General features: G+C 56.2%; 1 protein-coding gene across 9 annotated transcripts in view; it reads right to left on the reverse strand.

Moving 5' to 3' along the window:
- Positions 1-14,491, reverse strand: part of LOC122384482 (orphan steroid hormone receptor 2-like) — a 20,229-nt gene extending 5,738 nt beyond the window's left edge. For 3 of the 9 annotated variants that reach the window (XR_006257048.1, XM_043371902.1, XM_043371901.1), the window contains exons 1-2: positions 14,284-14,459; positions 6,286-6,394 (exon numbers count right to left, since the gene is read on the reverse strand). Coding sequence is in view for 6 of the 9 variants with exons in the window: in XM_043371902.1 (XP_043227837.1) it covers positions 6,286-6,394; positions 14,284-14,386 (212 nt within the window). In the remaining 3 variants the exon portion in view is untranslated. Of the gene's footprint in view, positions 1-5,002; positions 5,332-6,285; positions 6,395-14,283 lie in introns of those variants that run through there. The other 6 variants (XR_006257050.1, XR_006257049.1, XM_043371904.1 and 3 more) reach the window with 4 other exon arrangements.
- Positions 14,492-16,417: the final 1,926 nt, after the last annotated feature.

A 16,417-nucleotide genomic window follows, 5' to 3' on the forward strand; every position in this document is an offset into this window, starting at 1 on the left:
CAGAATCGGGTAGAGCAGGAGCGCAATTATATAGACTCCAGCCATACGGACAGATGTTACTTCCATGACAATCGCTGAACAAATGAGTTTGCCTAAGATAACTTTTCGCCACCGAACACCTACGCCAGCGTTCTCACCGCGCAATGGAAAGCAAGGGGAAAATTCTGAGATATTGCAACGCACATCATGCAGAAACCAGCTTATTCGCACCAATTAGCTCGTATAAGCACTCGAGAGCGCCACCGGCGCATCGGGAGCCGCCGCGCTGTCTGGATAGAGCCGCCGGATCCGACACCGCCCGGTGGCGCCGCCCCGGGTCGGCAGTGGTCCGCTCCGCTCGGACCGAGCCGTGCACGGCGGCCGACACCGCCGGACGGAGGAAAACGGCGGCGGCAGCGCGGCCCCTCTGACGCCGAGCTCGGGTCATTTGACAGCGCGCTGCAGGAAAACCCGACCCCCGCCGCATGACCGCCGGCGCGGACGGCGGGTTCACGGACACCGGCCATTGTACCCGCTCCAGGAAAAGTCGGACCGTTTTTTTTTTTCGCCGCCGCCGGCCACACTAAGATGTCAGTCGTGGCCGGACTGAGACGGCTACAACGTTGACAAGGAGTGACCTATCACGACCCCGTCAATGACCCGCTGACGGGCGGAGAGGGGGGGCAGCAGCACGAATGTCAAGCCGCCCTTTCACCGAACAGTTTGCACGAAAGCAACGTCACCTTTCTGGCAATGACACGATAGCAGGTCGTTCCCACGTGCGATTCACAGTAGCCACGCAACGTGAAACGTCATTAGCGCCCGTGGATGCCCGTGGTATGCCAAAAGGCGCAAACACCTATTTTTGGTGAACACTGAACAGAGAACATGAGGTCCAAAGTCAGGCCAATATCAGTCCCACGCACAAGGGGGAAAAGCTCAAAAAATTGAGCGCTCAAAAAATTGAGCGGGCCCCATTATGAAGGAATAGGCGAAACGATGGCATTTTACAATGCCTTTAGCGTCACACTACGGCAACTATCGTATCCAAATAAGGTATCAATGGCAAGAGGGAGCAACAAGGTTTCTTCTCGAACACTCGCCGTGATAATTTATATCGGTGTTTTTGGAAAGAAAATGCCCTAAAGACGCTCAACTTTTTGAGCGCCACTTGTCGTTCGGGACCGCGATACTCAATAAATTGAGCGCCACGACAGACGACAGTCAGCTGGCGCTCAAAAAATTGAGTGCCGGCCAGCATCTACACTCAATTTTTTGAGCGTTCTCCGTGACAGGTGAAGCCGGTACTGGCTGCCATTTTTGATGTTATTTTCGTCGAAATACGTTAAACTGAGTTGAAACAGAAATGCAGGAAGTTGAATGCTACGTGGTACCCAAACTTTTCACAAACCCATGGCATCATGTCACATTTTCCGCTAGTAGTTTTATCGGTCGCCTTTCGGATTCGGCACACCTCAAATAATTATACAGGGCTTGAATAATCCGTATGAATACTGTATTGATATTCTCTGACTGTACTGGGCTGGGAGAAGGGAATACGTGAATACAGAAAGATATCCACCCACGCTTGAATATTGGAGAATTATAGCAGGAAAAACTGTATTGCCACGGTTACAACTTACAAGGCTATCGGCCGCAAACAAACAAACATACAATGTGGGTTAGATTCACAAACATCATCAAGTGTGGAACACAGAGACGAGCAAAACAACATCACATTATCGCATGCCACCCCGACCACATTGGAACCGGGTGACCTGCGACCGGAACCTGCGTCTTGCCAGCATACATCACAAAAGCAGGAGGCAGTGTCGTACTGCTTTGATCCAAAATATGCCATATAACAAATGATATAAACGATCTAAGCTCGGACTAAGCTAATCATTATCAAATCCTTAACATGTAAAGGACGAATGGAAACATCGAGTCTCAGACCAGCAGTAGCAACCCTATCACATCACAAAGAACACGCGGCATTATCAGACAGCCGTTTTGTTATCGGGCTACAGGCGGCGACGGCGTGGTTGCAGACCAGCTGCGAGGTAGCGGCGTGCGGGCAAAAGGCGCGGGCACACCTCCATGTGGCCGTGCAGACAGTGCGCGGTCGGCGTCGCATAGTGGGCGGCATCGGGCTGTCCCGGGGCCGTCGAAGCCGCACAGGTTGTCGGCGCATGTGGGCGCACGCGGTCACCATGGCCAGCTGCTCACCGCCAGCACAGACTGCGCAGCGTCGCCGCTCCGCCAGCCAGAACACGCAGACAACCCTTCTTGCAGTCGCACAACACGTTGCCAAACTCATTCACCTGCTCCACCATGTTGTTGATGTCACCGAGTCGTTCAAGTTGTGGCTCGTGCCGTCGAGCATGACCTGCCCGATCGGACACGGGTCAGCAGCTTCTGCTCCAGCGAAGTCTTCATCTTGGTGACGTCTTGCTGATCTCCACAAAGGCTGAGCAGATGACCTTACCCACAGGGACGGCCGACGTCCTCGCCAGCGACCGCTTGGTTGTGCAGACCTGCCAGAAAAAGAAAAGCTGTTTGGTGATCTCAAACGATTTTTTTCTTTATGCAGTGGAACAAAATGGAAAATATGTCATACAACAGGAACTAAAAAAAGATGCAGCCTAGGTCGTCTAAGAAATGGGTGCAACATTGATAAAATTCTTCATTGAATGAATTCTGCAAATGCTTTTGATAAAATGTGTGGTGATTATAAGGAGACCACTTTACTATAAAATTGCTCGGGATTCCCTATCTGGACCTGTCAAAAAATCCTGACTGCACACCAACAATGAGCATTAAATCCGAAACCTCTACCAGGTACCTAGGGATAATTAAATTCTGATTCAGGAAAATATTTCACATCATACAAATAAAAACCTTTACTATATTGAAACTGAAAATGTGATGCCGATTCAGTGACCTAAGGGTCTCAAAGTATAATGATGAATTTATCTATTATAAATTTGGTGGTGACTGCCGACTGGCGTCTGGTGGCCTAGACCTTGAGGCTTGAAAGTGGCCTTCCTTTTCCGTTGACTACGATCCTCCAGATGGAAATGATGTAAAGGATCAATTTTATCTTATTTCATATGAGCCAGTCAGCAAAGTGGCTATCCTGTTTCAGCATTCACACACACAATAGTTGACTGTCAGTCTGTCATGCTGTCAGTGTTGTGAAGTAACGAAGGAGTTGAGTTTTGTTGATTATAAATTGTGATGTTATGTAAAGGACTGGAAAATGAATGTGAAAACTATGGAAACATATTGGCAGAGTATTGTCACTTACTATCAGGACATATGGATAGAGAATACATTCAAATTAAAGGGACCCTCCCACCTTCAAAAAAGTTTATGAATTGGCATGAAAGTGATGTCGCTCGGTTCAGAAAGAGCGAAAACGAATATCTACCAAATTTCACCGAAAAATATTCACCGGTTTTCAAGATATTAGACTTTTACTTTTGTTTACTTTTTTGGGATCTCCGCTGTTTCTAGCGACTTTATTTTAGAAGTGCGGCGTTTGCGGCAGATGTTGCGCGCAAATAGCATATACCACCGCGTGCTACAAAACGTTTTAGTCAAACATTTAAAAATCGTTAGATATTTGCGCTGACGTCACACATTCAGAGGGGTATTCCTAAGCATTAGCCCCTCTGAATCAAAATGCTGCAATTTTGAAATTCAATATTTCCGATTTAAGGCATTTCTCGATGTTGTGAGTGCCGAAACCGGTAATTGTGAGCCAGGGACCCCATTTTGGCTATCTCAACTCAAATCTAATGTTAAGGTGGGAGGGTCCCTTTAATAAGAAATGCCAAATATCAAGGTACTCAATCACTGATAGCAGTGGACTATCATATGTTTTAATGTCGATTATATGAAAGTTAAGACTGAAACTACCTTTTACCTCATCATACCTAGTGAAAAATTGTGTGAAGAAAACATCCACAGCCTCTTTGAAGCACTTAGACCACTAAAAAAACAAAAAAATTCACGTAAATATGGTGTGTCTCCTTCCTTCAAAACATCATATCGGATGGCGCCACTTTCGTCGACAGTTACTTATCTGCACGTAAATCGAGGAAAACGTGAATTGATTGACGTTTACGTGTTTCCAAATTTAAAATCACAGCATATTCAAACTTTTCAAAGTACCTTTTAACATCTAAGTATAACTAAAACGATAAAAACTTACCTTCAACACAAGGACGACGACAACCACGCGACCGGAGACGTCGCGACGAAATAAACAAACGGCGCCGCCAAATGAAAAATATTCTCCGATATGGGTAATGTGAAATTGAGTCGCAATCATTTTGGGTAGTATGAAAAATGCTCTTTCCAACAGAACCGTAGTAAAAAACGTGAATGGACAAAAAATAACTTTAATTTCGACATAAATATTGGCCTGTTTTTAAGTCATCCTGGTATGCCGTAAGATTTCGACCTATAAATTGGTGTTCCCCCAATCATTGAAGCTTGAGCAGTGAAAAATATGAAAGCCTAATCTGTTTTGCATCATTAGTGATTCTCCTAGGGTGTTGCCATTTCTCCCTAGGTGTTGCGAGTTGCTTTTGCAAAACGTGTTCCTGAAACGGCTCAATTTTTTGAGCCCTCAGCATTACGCCTATGGGAGCCTCTGACGTCACACGCTCAATATTTTGAGCGCTCAATTTTTTGAGCTTTTCCCCCTTGTGCGTGGGACTGATATCATTATTGTTATGGGTACTGCAGACAAGAAAACTGAGAATCGTGCAACAGGATATTCCGAATCAGCCTACCGCTAATCGCTATTCAAAGCGAAGGCCTTGCAGCATTTCTTGATCTCTGAAAGTTGAAACTTGAACTTCTGACAGAATCAGAATCCACCAAACCAAAACCGCTAAAGATTGACTTAGCCTTTTTCACTTAATTAAACCTTGCATTATGAACTCCTCTATGGCCTGGAACTCCTCATTACTCCTAAGTTGATAAATTGAGAATGAATTTGAATACGCACCACAGTAAAACCCCAGTAAAATCACAGAGCGGCTTCGGTTTTATGCTGATTGGGAAGGGCTTGGGATCCATGGCACATATTTCCATGACGGCTCCCGGCTTGGTGATCTTCTCGGCCATCTCTGAAGCTTGATCCATCGCAAATAAACGCCCAAGATCAGGGCCCAAGATTGTAAGCAGATAGCTCAATACATATTCTCCGTAACAAACTGGAAAAGACTGACAAATTTCGACCCAGTTGCGATACACGCGATACACGCAAGCCCAACGCAAGCCCGATACGCAGGTCAAAGGTCAACGGCCCAGCACGCGCAAGACTGCGCCAAAATCGAATTACCTGCGTCATATTGAATGCTCAGTAGTACTACCATATGACAACGGAGAAAACTTCATAACATTTCTTTACTGTATATTCGCACATAGAGCATTGAAAATAGAAAATAATAAAAAGAAATAGCGACCACAGTTTCGTGGTTGGACAACAAAAGAACTATATGATCAAACAGTCGAGAGTTCTCAACAGTGTAGGTCGGCTAGAGCCACAGCATGAGCATGCAGTGAAGTGTGAACATACAGGCGCCAATACGAGCAAAACTTGCGACTCCTCGTGACCGCACATTTGCCAATTTCCACTGTCGGGCTCCGACGGAACCTTCCTTCACACCAGACACTCGGCTGGTTCCCTCTGTTCTGTCTCTGACAGCTGTTCCGTCTCAGCGGCTGCAGCAGCAGCTGCTGCTTTGTGCGGTGCCCGAGGAGCGCGCCGGCTGCTGCCAGCAGCCCACTTGACCTCTGGCCTGGCGGCCCTGGCCGGACGCCCGCAGCAGTCACCTTTGACCCGTGACCCGCCGTAAATGTCAGCGGTGCGCCGCGCTCGCCGCCGACCGGTGACCTCGCCGCCCGGCCGGCGGCGGCTGACCCGGCCGGTCCGCAGCTGTAGCCGGTCCGGGTCGGCCCGCCGCACCGTCAGTTCACGGTACGGAGTACCCCTGAGCACCCGGCGCCCCCCCACCGGTGTGCCTATATACCTTGCCTACATACCTACCTATTTATACGCCCACAAAGGCGGGCGCCAGCAGCTCGTAATGTCTGCAGGGGCCAGGGAACTAGCCTAACCGCTAAATTTCAGATAATCCTAATTTACCATTTCCAGAATGCTCTTTCTGAAAACCGTAGGTGTGATGTAGGTGTCCCCAGACCGTTACAGTGCGTGGTACCTATAAGGCAGGTTCCGTCGCCTTCCTGCAGTCCCCCGACATTGGCGTCCGTCGACAGCCGGCTTACCTGAAGGGTGATGACGTCATCGACGTCATGGCGAGGGAGGTGCCCAGGATCGAGTTGCCGTTGACGCTGTCGTTCATCGAGTCGTCCATCGCCGACGCAGCTCCATCGCCTGGGGGCACGGCGCGGGGCCACGTAAGTAAATAAGCTGTGACAAACACTTGGTTGTGCATATCAGACGGAAGTTGAGTCGCTTATTTGCGACCGTAGGTACCTAAATACCTAAGTTGTAACAAGCACCTGATTGTGCATATTTATTAAACTGAATTTGAATCGCTTCGGCTCATCTGCAGCCGAAAAAAAAACAGGTAGGATTTACTGTCCCGGTCGAATCCTACCTCTGGATTCGACCGGGACCGGATCCGTTCAGCGGGAGCTGTGCCGAGGTCTCACGGCCGGAGAGGGCGGGGGGGGGGGGGCGTGGTGACCGTCGTTCCGCCTGGTCCGACCTCGCCGACGGGGCCACCATCGGACCGACCAGGAAACGGGCACGCCTACCGTCCGGGGCGGACCGGACCGGCGCGGCTCTTCGGGTCCGGGCCGGTCGGTCAGCGTGCCCGGTCGGCCGCGTGTCAGCTGCTGTGACCTTGGTCGGTCGCGGCTGGGGCACCGGCCGGCCCGCCGCCGGCTGCGGCCGCCCGCGAGGCCCGGCGCCGCGCGCCCGCCACTCAGGAAAGATGGCCGACCCAGGGGGCTCGGGGCACGCGAGCCGCGCCGACCCGCGCCCTGGAAGGTGCCACAGGACGGGACGGCGGCGGCGGCGATGACCCGCGCGTGCTACCCCCGCTGATGCAACATTAGGGGGACGCCCTGACGTCAGTCAACCCGAGGACATCAGCTGATGATCAGCTGATCGAGAGCATCGGCTGGACACCAACAGGCATGTCTCCAGAATCGAGTCAAGATTTCACTGCATAGCGTGCTCCAACTCAGAAACCAGGTGCGCATCAGCCGAACATGACACGAGCGTCGGACAATGATCCATAACAAGCGAGGAAGAGGAAAATGTGCAATGTGCTGCGGAACTGGGACAGCGCGCGATGGGCCGCGTGACACGACAAAGCGCTCCCTTGTCCCGGTCTGGGAGAGCGACGCGGCGCTCTCGCATCGGTCACACGGCAATAATGCGGCCTCCGTCTTTGTTACTTTTTGCATCGTTTCTTGTGCGGCCGTTTGAGACGGAAATGTTCAGGAAAAACAAAATTTTGTTTAAAACAGTTCCCAACAGCAGTTGAACAAAGTTAAGCACTACATTCCTCCATTTCATCCAAGTTGAGTAGAGGCCGTAGCGGCCAGAGCCGGGGCGCCGCGGCGGCGGGCGGCGCAGCAGGGCTCCGTCTGCTGACCGGCGCGGCCGCCGGCGGGAACGGCCGGGCCGGCCTGTCACGGGCCGCCACAGCTGGCCGCCTCCAAACGGGGTCACCGGCTAACCCGGCCGACCGGCGCCACGGCTGGTCACCCCGAGTAAACACCGAGACGGCCGGGTCACCAGCCGCCCGGCCCGCGGCGGCCACCGGGTGCACCGCCGGCCGGCCGGCGCGGGACGGTGGAGGGCACTCGCAGAGGGCAGCGCCACAGCCCGGAACGGGGGTCTGCTGCAAGCAGTGTTAGACACGGAGAGGGTCATTGGAGGGCACTATAGACAGTGTTGAACATGTTGAGGACTGAGGAGTCTGTGGAGGGTCAGTCAGGGTCTGGGAGATTTTACCCCGGGAGAGTCTAGAACACCCCGGGGGCAGCTGGACGGACCAGTCTGGCCACAGCTTGCCCGGAATAAACGGTCTAAGCGGCGAGGGGGAGTAATCCGACCAAAATCCGACAGCCATGGATGAAAACATATCGACAGTCGGATGTCGACAGGCGAATTCAGAAACTCCGGGAGCGACCACTGACCGGCACGCCTAGTTGTAGCCAGGGACGATGAGCTATAACCTCAATGGGTCGGGCGTGTCCAGTGGTCAGTATCGCCCGTCGCAGTCTGTCCGTCTGTTTGTCTTCGACCCACACGGTTACTCGGAGGGACAAGTCCCTTTTCGGATAGCGCCGGGCCGAGGTATGTGTGAAATGTTTGCGCCGTTTGCTCTGTTGTGCTCGCCGTCCCGGGGAAAGGTCAGGAGCCGTGCCGTCCCTGGTCGGTAGGAGGGACCTGCTCGGGACGACACATTGGGGTCAGCCCATGCCCCCGGGGCCGAAGGGCGGAGGTTTTGCCGGCCGAGGAGGACCATCGCCGGTCCCTCGCACGGGTTGATGCTATTTATGGAGCCGATCGCCGGCGGCGGGGGCAGGCCACTGCCCGGAGACGACCCGCCGTCCGGCGCGGCGGCGGCGAAAACAGCCGTGCGGGGGACAAGGGTCAGGCGGGTCAGCCACCAGAGTCCGGCTCCTGTGTCAATCCCATCAACCGACCTGCCCCGTGTCAGTGACCGGTGACCGGTCCCCGTGTTAGCCCCAGTGACCGGTGACCGGCCGGGTCCCCGTGTCAGTCCCAGACTCCCAATGAACGGCGACCGGTCCCTGTGTCAGCCCCAGTGACCGGTGACCGGCCGGGCCCCCGTATCAGCCCCAGTGACCCCTGTGTCAGCCCCAGTGACCGGTGACCGGCCGGGCCCCCGTATCAGCCCCAGTGACCCCCGTGTCAGTCCCAGTGACCGGTGACCGGCCGGGCCCCCGTGTCAGCCGATAGTCGCTATCGGTGCACGGCCGTCCGCCGGCTATCGGGCGGCCACCAACCCGCAACTGGGCCAGCCAAACAGCGCCGGCGCCACCCCGGCACGGCAGACCGGCCCGACCGGAGGTCAGAGGGTGACCCTAATGAGAGGTCAGAGGGAACCCACCGAGAGGTCACAGGGTGATCCTGCAGAGAGATCAGAGAAGCAGGACACCGGTACAGCTCAGAAACAGCACAGTCTTTCACCGGTGCGGGACAGATTGCCTTTCAGTGGCGAGACATGAATGCCTCGCCGAAAGCAAGGTCTCGTAGAAGCAGTTTCGCCAATTCACAGCACACCCTGACCCGAGGCGTGGGGTCAGCACACAGTACCGAGCTCCGTCATCGAGCCTGCTAGGTGCTCGGTCGGGGTCCGGTGGCTCGGCGACCGCCCGGCCCACGGTACGGACTCGGTAACGAGCGGAATCAATGACTGATGTATACCGATCGACCGAGCGACCGACCGGGCCGGGCCGTGACCCGAGCACGCGGCGCTCAGGTGACACGCCTCGATCGACCGGCGGGTCGCCCACGCGGCCGGCCGGCCGGCGCGCCGACCCGAGCAGCGGTGACCTTTGGGTCAGCGCCGGCGGTCGGCGGGCGGCGAGCGGCGCAAGCTTTCGGCCAGCTCCCCTCCTCCGTCCGACGGTGATGAATGAATAAATTGGCCAGAGATATTGATCTCCGGATGGCAGAAGCGGGATGTCGGCCAAAGCGCTGACGACGTCACAGACGGGAGGGGCGAGTGGATGGGCGGGATGCGAGGGTACAGCGGTCGAGTGAGCATGAGGCGCCCCCCGGCACGACTCAGGCCAGACGGTCGTAAAAATGTCAGGAGAAGGAAAAAGGGGCGAGCTGTGAAAGTTGGAGCTCGTCACCTGTAAGGAGCTTACCGGCGTCATAGGTAATTCGCCGAACTCCGGGCGGTGACAAAGGCGGCGGCCATGGCCGGCCCCGGGTGGCGGCGGATGGCCGGGCCGTCAGAGGGAGCCGGTCGGCCGGCCAGGTCACCCGACCGGCGCGGCGTCCTGCCCCCCGGCGGTGTGACGTCACCACCGGAGGTAATTCGGAGGCCGGGCCTGACCGCGCCCGGGGCGGGTGAGCCGCCGGAACCGTCCGACACGTGGTCCGTCCGTCGGCCGCCCGCCCGCCCTCCCCGCCGGACGTCGGTGGCGGCGGCCCGACCCGCCGACCGGCCGACCGGCCGACCGGCCGCCCCAGGCGCGCAACGCGACCCAACCTCCCACAAAGGCCAGAGCTGCAACGGGGGACGGGAAAAAGCGGCCTATTTTTACGCGGCGCGTAGGAGAGGCGGAGCGCACTCGAGCCGCGGCCGGAGCCGGAGCGGAGTTGGTCTCGATCAATACGGCCGGCCGACCGGCGCGGCCGGTCACAGCGAGGTCAGGCTGCGCCGCCGGCGGCCGGCGTTCCAAGGCCGCGCGGCGCCGGGTCAGCCGACCGGCGGCGGCGGCCGACCAATGGCGGCGCAGCGCCGCGGGTCACCGCCGACCAGCATGGCGGCCGCCGGGCGGGGGCAGGCTCCCGGAACGCCGCGGAGGGAGCGAGCAGCGCGGACGGCCGCCAGCCAGCCGCGCCGGGCGCCACGGCGACCGGTCAACTGCAGCTCAGTGAGCTCAGCCGACAGCGGCCGGCAGCGGGACGGCGCAAACACAGACCGTATCACACGGACAACACGTGGTTCATGGGCGCGTCATCCCGCAGCCCGTTCATGTTTGAACGGTGCCGTCTGCTACCCTTGCCGACCGTAAAAAGCCAACAGATAGGTAATTAGTACATCTCCATCAGCTGGCGCCGCGGGGGCGCAGCAGGAAGTCGGGAGTCAGGGCCGCGTCAGCCAGCCCTGGACCTCGGTACCGGCCCGGCGCGCGCCCCGGGGCGCCCCCCCCCCCCCCGATACGGCACGAACTAGGCACGGACCCAAGGATCCACACGGACCGGCACGGGAAAATTGGCCGTCGAGCGACAGGGCGCGGCATTTCAACAAGCCGCGCACCGACCATAACCTTCGCCGCGGCGGAGCCATTTGGGCATACCTGCGATGTCTGCACACCGCCGCCACCGGAGAGAGGGCGTCGGTTGAATGAGACGAGAGGAAGACTTGGGATCGGCTATTCAAACTGTTGACATACGATCACAACAAGATCGAGCTATATTGGTCAGTGTAGTTACGACTGACAAAGGACGGAGTGTTGAGCTAGTCTGGTCGATCCAACGTATCCATGAGCTCGGGTAGCTGTCGCATGACCCGTTGACCTGTCCCAGACCCATCCTCCGGCAGATTTCCGGACCGTCCGACCTCTCCATGGACCATTGTGTGACCTGCCCTGCGTGACCCGTCACCGCTTCACCTGAACCGTCTCCAGGTAGACCAGTAGGTATGACTCGTCCCATGACCCGTCAGTGTGAACCTGCAGTACCAGGCCCCATGCCCCCATGCCTCTCAGGCTGACCGGCGTCCTGCGCAGGCCACTGGTCGGTGTCGGCGACAGTGCCACACCGGCGACTGATGTAAACCAAACCGGCACGGTCCCGCAGTCCGCCCGGGTGCCAGGCACACCACCGTGACACGGTTCGACTCGGGCCGAGCAGAGGTCAGGGCAGGTCCGATGGGTCAGGTCAGGTCAGGGTCTGACGAGTCAGGTCAGATAGGTCAAGCCGGTGCCGTGACGAAACGGAAATGACAGCAGTTGGGTTAGACAGATGAGAGCTCGGTCTGACGGAGCCAGGTCAGGTCGAGCTAGGTCAGCATGCTGAGGGTGAGAGGCCAGGGGACAGAGGGGTACGGGTCAAGATGGCACCTAGCGAAACAGACTGGCACTGGTTGGGACAGGAAAGGGACAGACTCGAGCGGTAGGTACGGGTCGGTTCAGTCCAGCGGCACGAATTAGCACGGGACCAGCTCCACCGAGCTCGGCAGGGTGCGGGTCCGGGGCGGCCGGGGAGGGGAGGGGGAGGGGGGTCCCAGGGGCGCCATGGGTCGGGGGAAGTGGAGCGTGCCGTATAGCGCACCGCGTCCAACCAGCTCGGCCGGCGCACCTGGCTCGGAGGGCGCCGCCGGCGCCAGGTGGCCGGTACCCGCCGGTCGGCGAGCGGCGCAGAGCGGCGCACCGACCCTCCCACCGACGGGACCCGACGGGACGCTCACGTGGGGCGGCGCGGCGGAACGACGGACGATGGCGACTAGGGGTGCTTCGGGATGCACACTGCACAGGCAGAACTTCTGTCCACACTGACACCAGTTCAGGTTCATATCCGATGGTAGGATCAGTCCCAACAGCAATCATTCAACCGCTGGGGTTCGCTGGAGGCCTATCAGAGGTAGACACAGGAGCGTGCAAGGTCACACGGCCTGCGTGATGCCTAAAAGATCCGCTCAATCCGTCGTGCTCAGACATTTGTTGTGGCCTTCGTCAGTCAATCAGCAGTGCCCTTGAATCCGCCAGGGAACGAGCGCTTCCCATTCACTGAGCACGTGCTACATCAGCCCTATACGCCAGTCTGCAAAACGTGGCAGGGTTCGACGAGATCTCGTCGGGGCAGACACAGTGGGGCGGGGGCAGATATCGGGGCAGCTTTTGAGAAATCGGGGCAGAGTTCGGCAATTCCGGGGCAGACCGTTTGCAGTCGGGCCGGACCTGGGCGGGGTGCACGCTACCGGTGGAAAATAATAAAGAAGCAGAGTATTGTTGAAACGCGCGAGAAAAAGTGAGCTGCGCCACAAACGTCGCTGAAGCGCAGAAATTGTAATTTGTAACTGTTACCATATTCGAGTTTTCCCTTCATCGGGGCTATGAATGTTTTACGCGCCGTGTTTCGTATTAGCAACCAAGGAAAGGCGCTACCCGGAGATACTCCTTTCTAAATTCTAGCCTCACCAAACCAAATCAAACCAAACCGAACCAGACCAAACCTGACCTAATCGAACACTCGTAAATGTGCTGTATAGCCCTCACGATGATTGCCGCCCCCTCCGGCCAAATGATATCCACATTTCCACTTAGAAACGAACAGGGGCGCGGGAACTACTTTCCGACTGGGGGGCACACCATAATAGAGATTAACCTAGGGTACCCCCAAATCTAGTTTTCTCACCGGTTTTAGGCCACTTATTTTTCACCCCTCGGCTTTTTCAACAAAAAAAGAAAACATTTGCAAAAAAAGTGTGGTATTCCGTCTCAAAGCTGTGGGGGCACCGCCCCCACGGAACCAGAGTTGGGGGGGGGGGGCAAGCTGCCCCCACTGCCCCCCCCCCCCCCCGGCTCCCGCGCCTATGGAAACGAACGCGTGCTAAAACGCTTAACTGACTGGCTGCGAACCTGCGACCTACAGATTAAGAGACGAGCGTACTCTGCACACTTAAAACTAAGCCACCAATTAGCTGATCATCGCCGAGACGAGGTGTAATATCAGTTTTTCAATGATGCATTGGGGTATTGTCCGAGAAGCGCCTCTCTTTGGTTGCAAAAACGAAATGCGCCCCTCGCTGCAGATTGATTCGACGTTGCCATGGCAACATGAGGCAGTTTTGCACCCCAACTGCGTCATCACCACATTTTAACCGGAACACTAGCCGCTCTATATAATATAACCTTGACCAATGATCAGATCCTTGATCAGATCCTTTCGTTTAAAAATTGTTCGAGTCTCATTACCACGACCGACTTAAATTTGCGCGGGTGATGTATTGATATGAAGTTTTTATGCTATATATAGTACATTTAGGGCATAATCTAACCTGCCCCAATTAGATGCCCCATTTGGGGCAGAAATTCGACTGCCCGGGAGGCTAACTGCCCCATTTGGGGCAGGATTCTGGCTGCCCCAAACACCTCGTCGAGCTGGCTGCCACGTTTTGCAGACTGGCCTATACGACTGAACAATCAAACAAATGACTCATCAATTTTCAATCAGATAACAACCTAGACGCCAGCGTGGGAAGCCTCTGACTCACACCTCCTTAAGCAAATCAGAGCTACAAAACGCCTCCATCCCAGCCCCTCTCGGATGTAGTTTGGCTGCGCGCTGACCGGCCGCTCGGCTCGGCTCTGCCGCGGCGCGGCGCCGGCTCCAGGGGGCACGGGCACGGCCGGCGACCGGCGGCACTAACCTCGCCCAACACACCCGCCGAAAATCAATAGCATCTGGGCCGTCGGCTCCCCTCTCGCGGCGCGGCTGTTTTTGCCCGTTCGCGCGCCGGAGTCGACACAACAAATTAAAATCGATAGGACCGGCGGCGGATGACGTCACCCGGCCGCCGGGGGTGGCGTACTCACCGCTTCCCTCTCCGTCCGAGTCTCCGTTCTGCACCAGCACGGCCTCCTCCAGCGGCTCGCTCTTCACCGACACCTCCGGCGCGGCGGCCGCCATTCGGGTCATACTCTGGCGGGCGCGGCCCTACCACCACTGGAACAGAGCGACACACCACCGCCCGCCGCCGGTCCGCCGCGCGCACTGCCGGCGCCCGGCGCCCGGCCGCGTGTCAGCCGCCCGGCGCCCGCCGGCGCCCGCCAGATGGCCTCCGTACCGCCGGCGGCCGTGTCACGCGGCCACCGTACCGGCGTTGGCGACCGCGCCGCCGTTACGTTATTGGCGAGTGTCAGGTCGGTCACGGAAATATCGGGACGAGGGTCTGGATGGGCCACGTGACGGCTGAGGCCGGAGGAGCCGGGAGGAGCGGCCGGCGGAGCTGCTCCGCGGCACGGGCCAGGCGATGCGAGGCTAACTGACACGGTCACGGGAAACCCGAGCCGATATTAGACTCGCTGCCGTTCCCTGCAATCACACACACCGCTTCAGTTGTAAGCTATTTTCCACCCTGCACGTCTCGTAGTTGAGCCAATAACAGCAGCACTGTGAATAATAGCCAAACACCGTCATAGAAGAACGGACTTTACCCCAGCAGCTCGCCGGTAATGAAGATCCGTGTCAAATGTGACCGAAAAAGGCCTACCGGAACAGCAGTGCTGTGTGGGCAGAGTATGTCGGATAGATAACCTAATGAGACGCATGTGGCACACTCGGGGAATGGACTTCAGCTTTCAGCAATATATTCGCAACCTATTACTGCCCTGGCCCCTACCGGAATAAGCAAACCGCTATACGAGAGCCCGATATCAGTGGGCGTCAACACATCACTGACGGGTCTTCTCCCGGCTATTATACTTTACTAATGACCGCCGACAATTCAAATGCACAGTGGTGATCAATGCAACCGTGCCATGGTCTGGAAAAATTCGTCTGGTTAGGAAAAGTAGGTGTGATCGCACATCGGAGTAATTATTCAAGAACTACCCTTATGGATGCAAGTGAATGGTTCAAAGGCGATTTTTTCCAAAGCAAGTGAGTACGAGAGAGAGAGAGAGAGAGAGAGAGAGAGAGAGAGAGAGAGAGAGAGAGAGAGAGAGAGGAGTGTGCACTGCTAAAACAATGCCCGGTGGCGGCCTGACCTTGGAGTGTGGTCGAGGACACAGCTACGGCCGGGCTATATACTCTGGTACGGGGCAGGCGTACTGGGAACGTCCCTTGGAATCCGACATATCCCCCGCTCTTCCTGTGGACAGAGGATGGGGGAACATCACAATGTGGAGAGGAAGACGGCGACGGAACCGGACACTGAGACCTCAGGTGGCAGAGAGCGCAGGTTGACTAATAGAAATCATCCATGCTACGTCAAATACCAGGTAAATGATTCATGAATCTATTAGCTGCGGTGGATTTCACTAGCATAAGGCGATGCACAATGTAACTTTAGGCGCACTATCAGTGAGGCGTTGAATCAGAACCGGTGCAACGTCAAAGGGAGCGTCACCGGCGCCTGGCACAAGCGCTATATACCGTATATACGGCTCCGACGGCACGGCACTGCCCACCGGCTGACGAAATGTCCGACAAACCCCCGCCTTTGAGAAGGTTGCTGCTTGTTCATACGCCAATGGCAGACGATCTGCCTACATGCCGGCTCCGGGCGTCGGCGGTGTTCCAGCTAACGCTGACCTTTGCCGGAGGAAATGTCACGGCCCGACCCGGTCCGCGGTCAGCTGGTGAATTCTGCACGGCAACTCACGAACTTCGACACTATTGACTAATGCCGACCGGACCTGGAGATTCAGCAGCGACACGGAGCTCATGAGATGAGAAATGACAGTTCCTTTGCATTGGTGGGATGGTAACAGGCACGATGCATACACATATATAAAGTAATAGGCACTGAAATGCTGACATAACATGACAGAACACCAGCGAAACGCCGATTTAGAATTGGTACCACATCAACACTTATAATGGCATATGAAACAATACGTAATCGAATAACATCTCCACCATTGTCAAAAGCCACTTCTCGGAGGCTCAGGGGTGAGACTAAGCACCCTTCCATCACCCTGCACGCCCATACCATCTCTATCTTTG

This window comes from Amphibalanus amphitrite, unplaced genomic scaffold (genome assembly GCF_019059575.1).
Source record: "Amphibalanus amphitrite isolate SeventyFive unplaced genomic scaffold, NRLGWU_Aamphi_draft 000191F_arrow, whole genome shotgun sequence".
Lineage (NCBI taxonomy): Eukaryota > Metazoa > Arthropoda > Thecostraca > Balanomorpha > Balanidae > Amphibalanus > Amphibalanus amphitrite.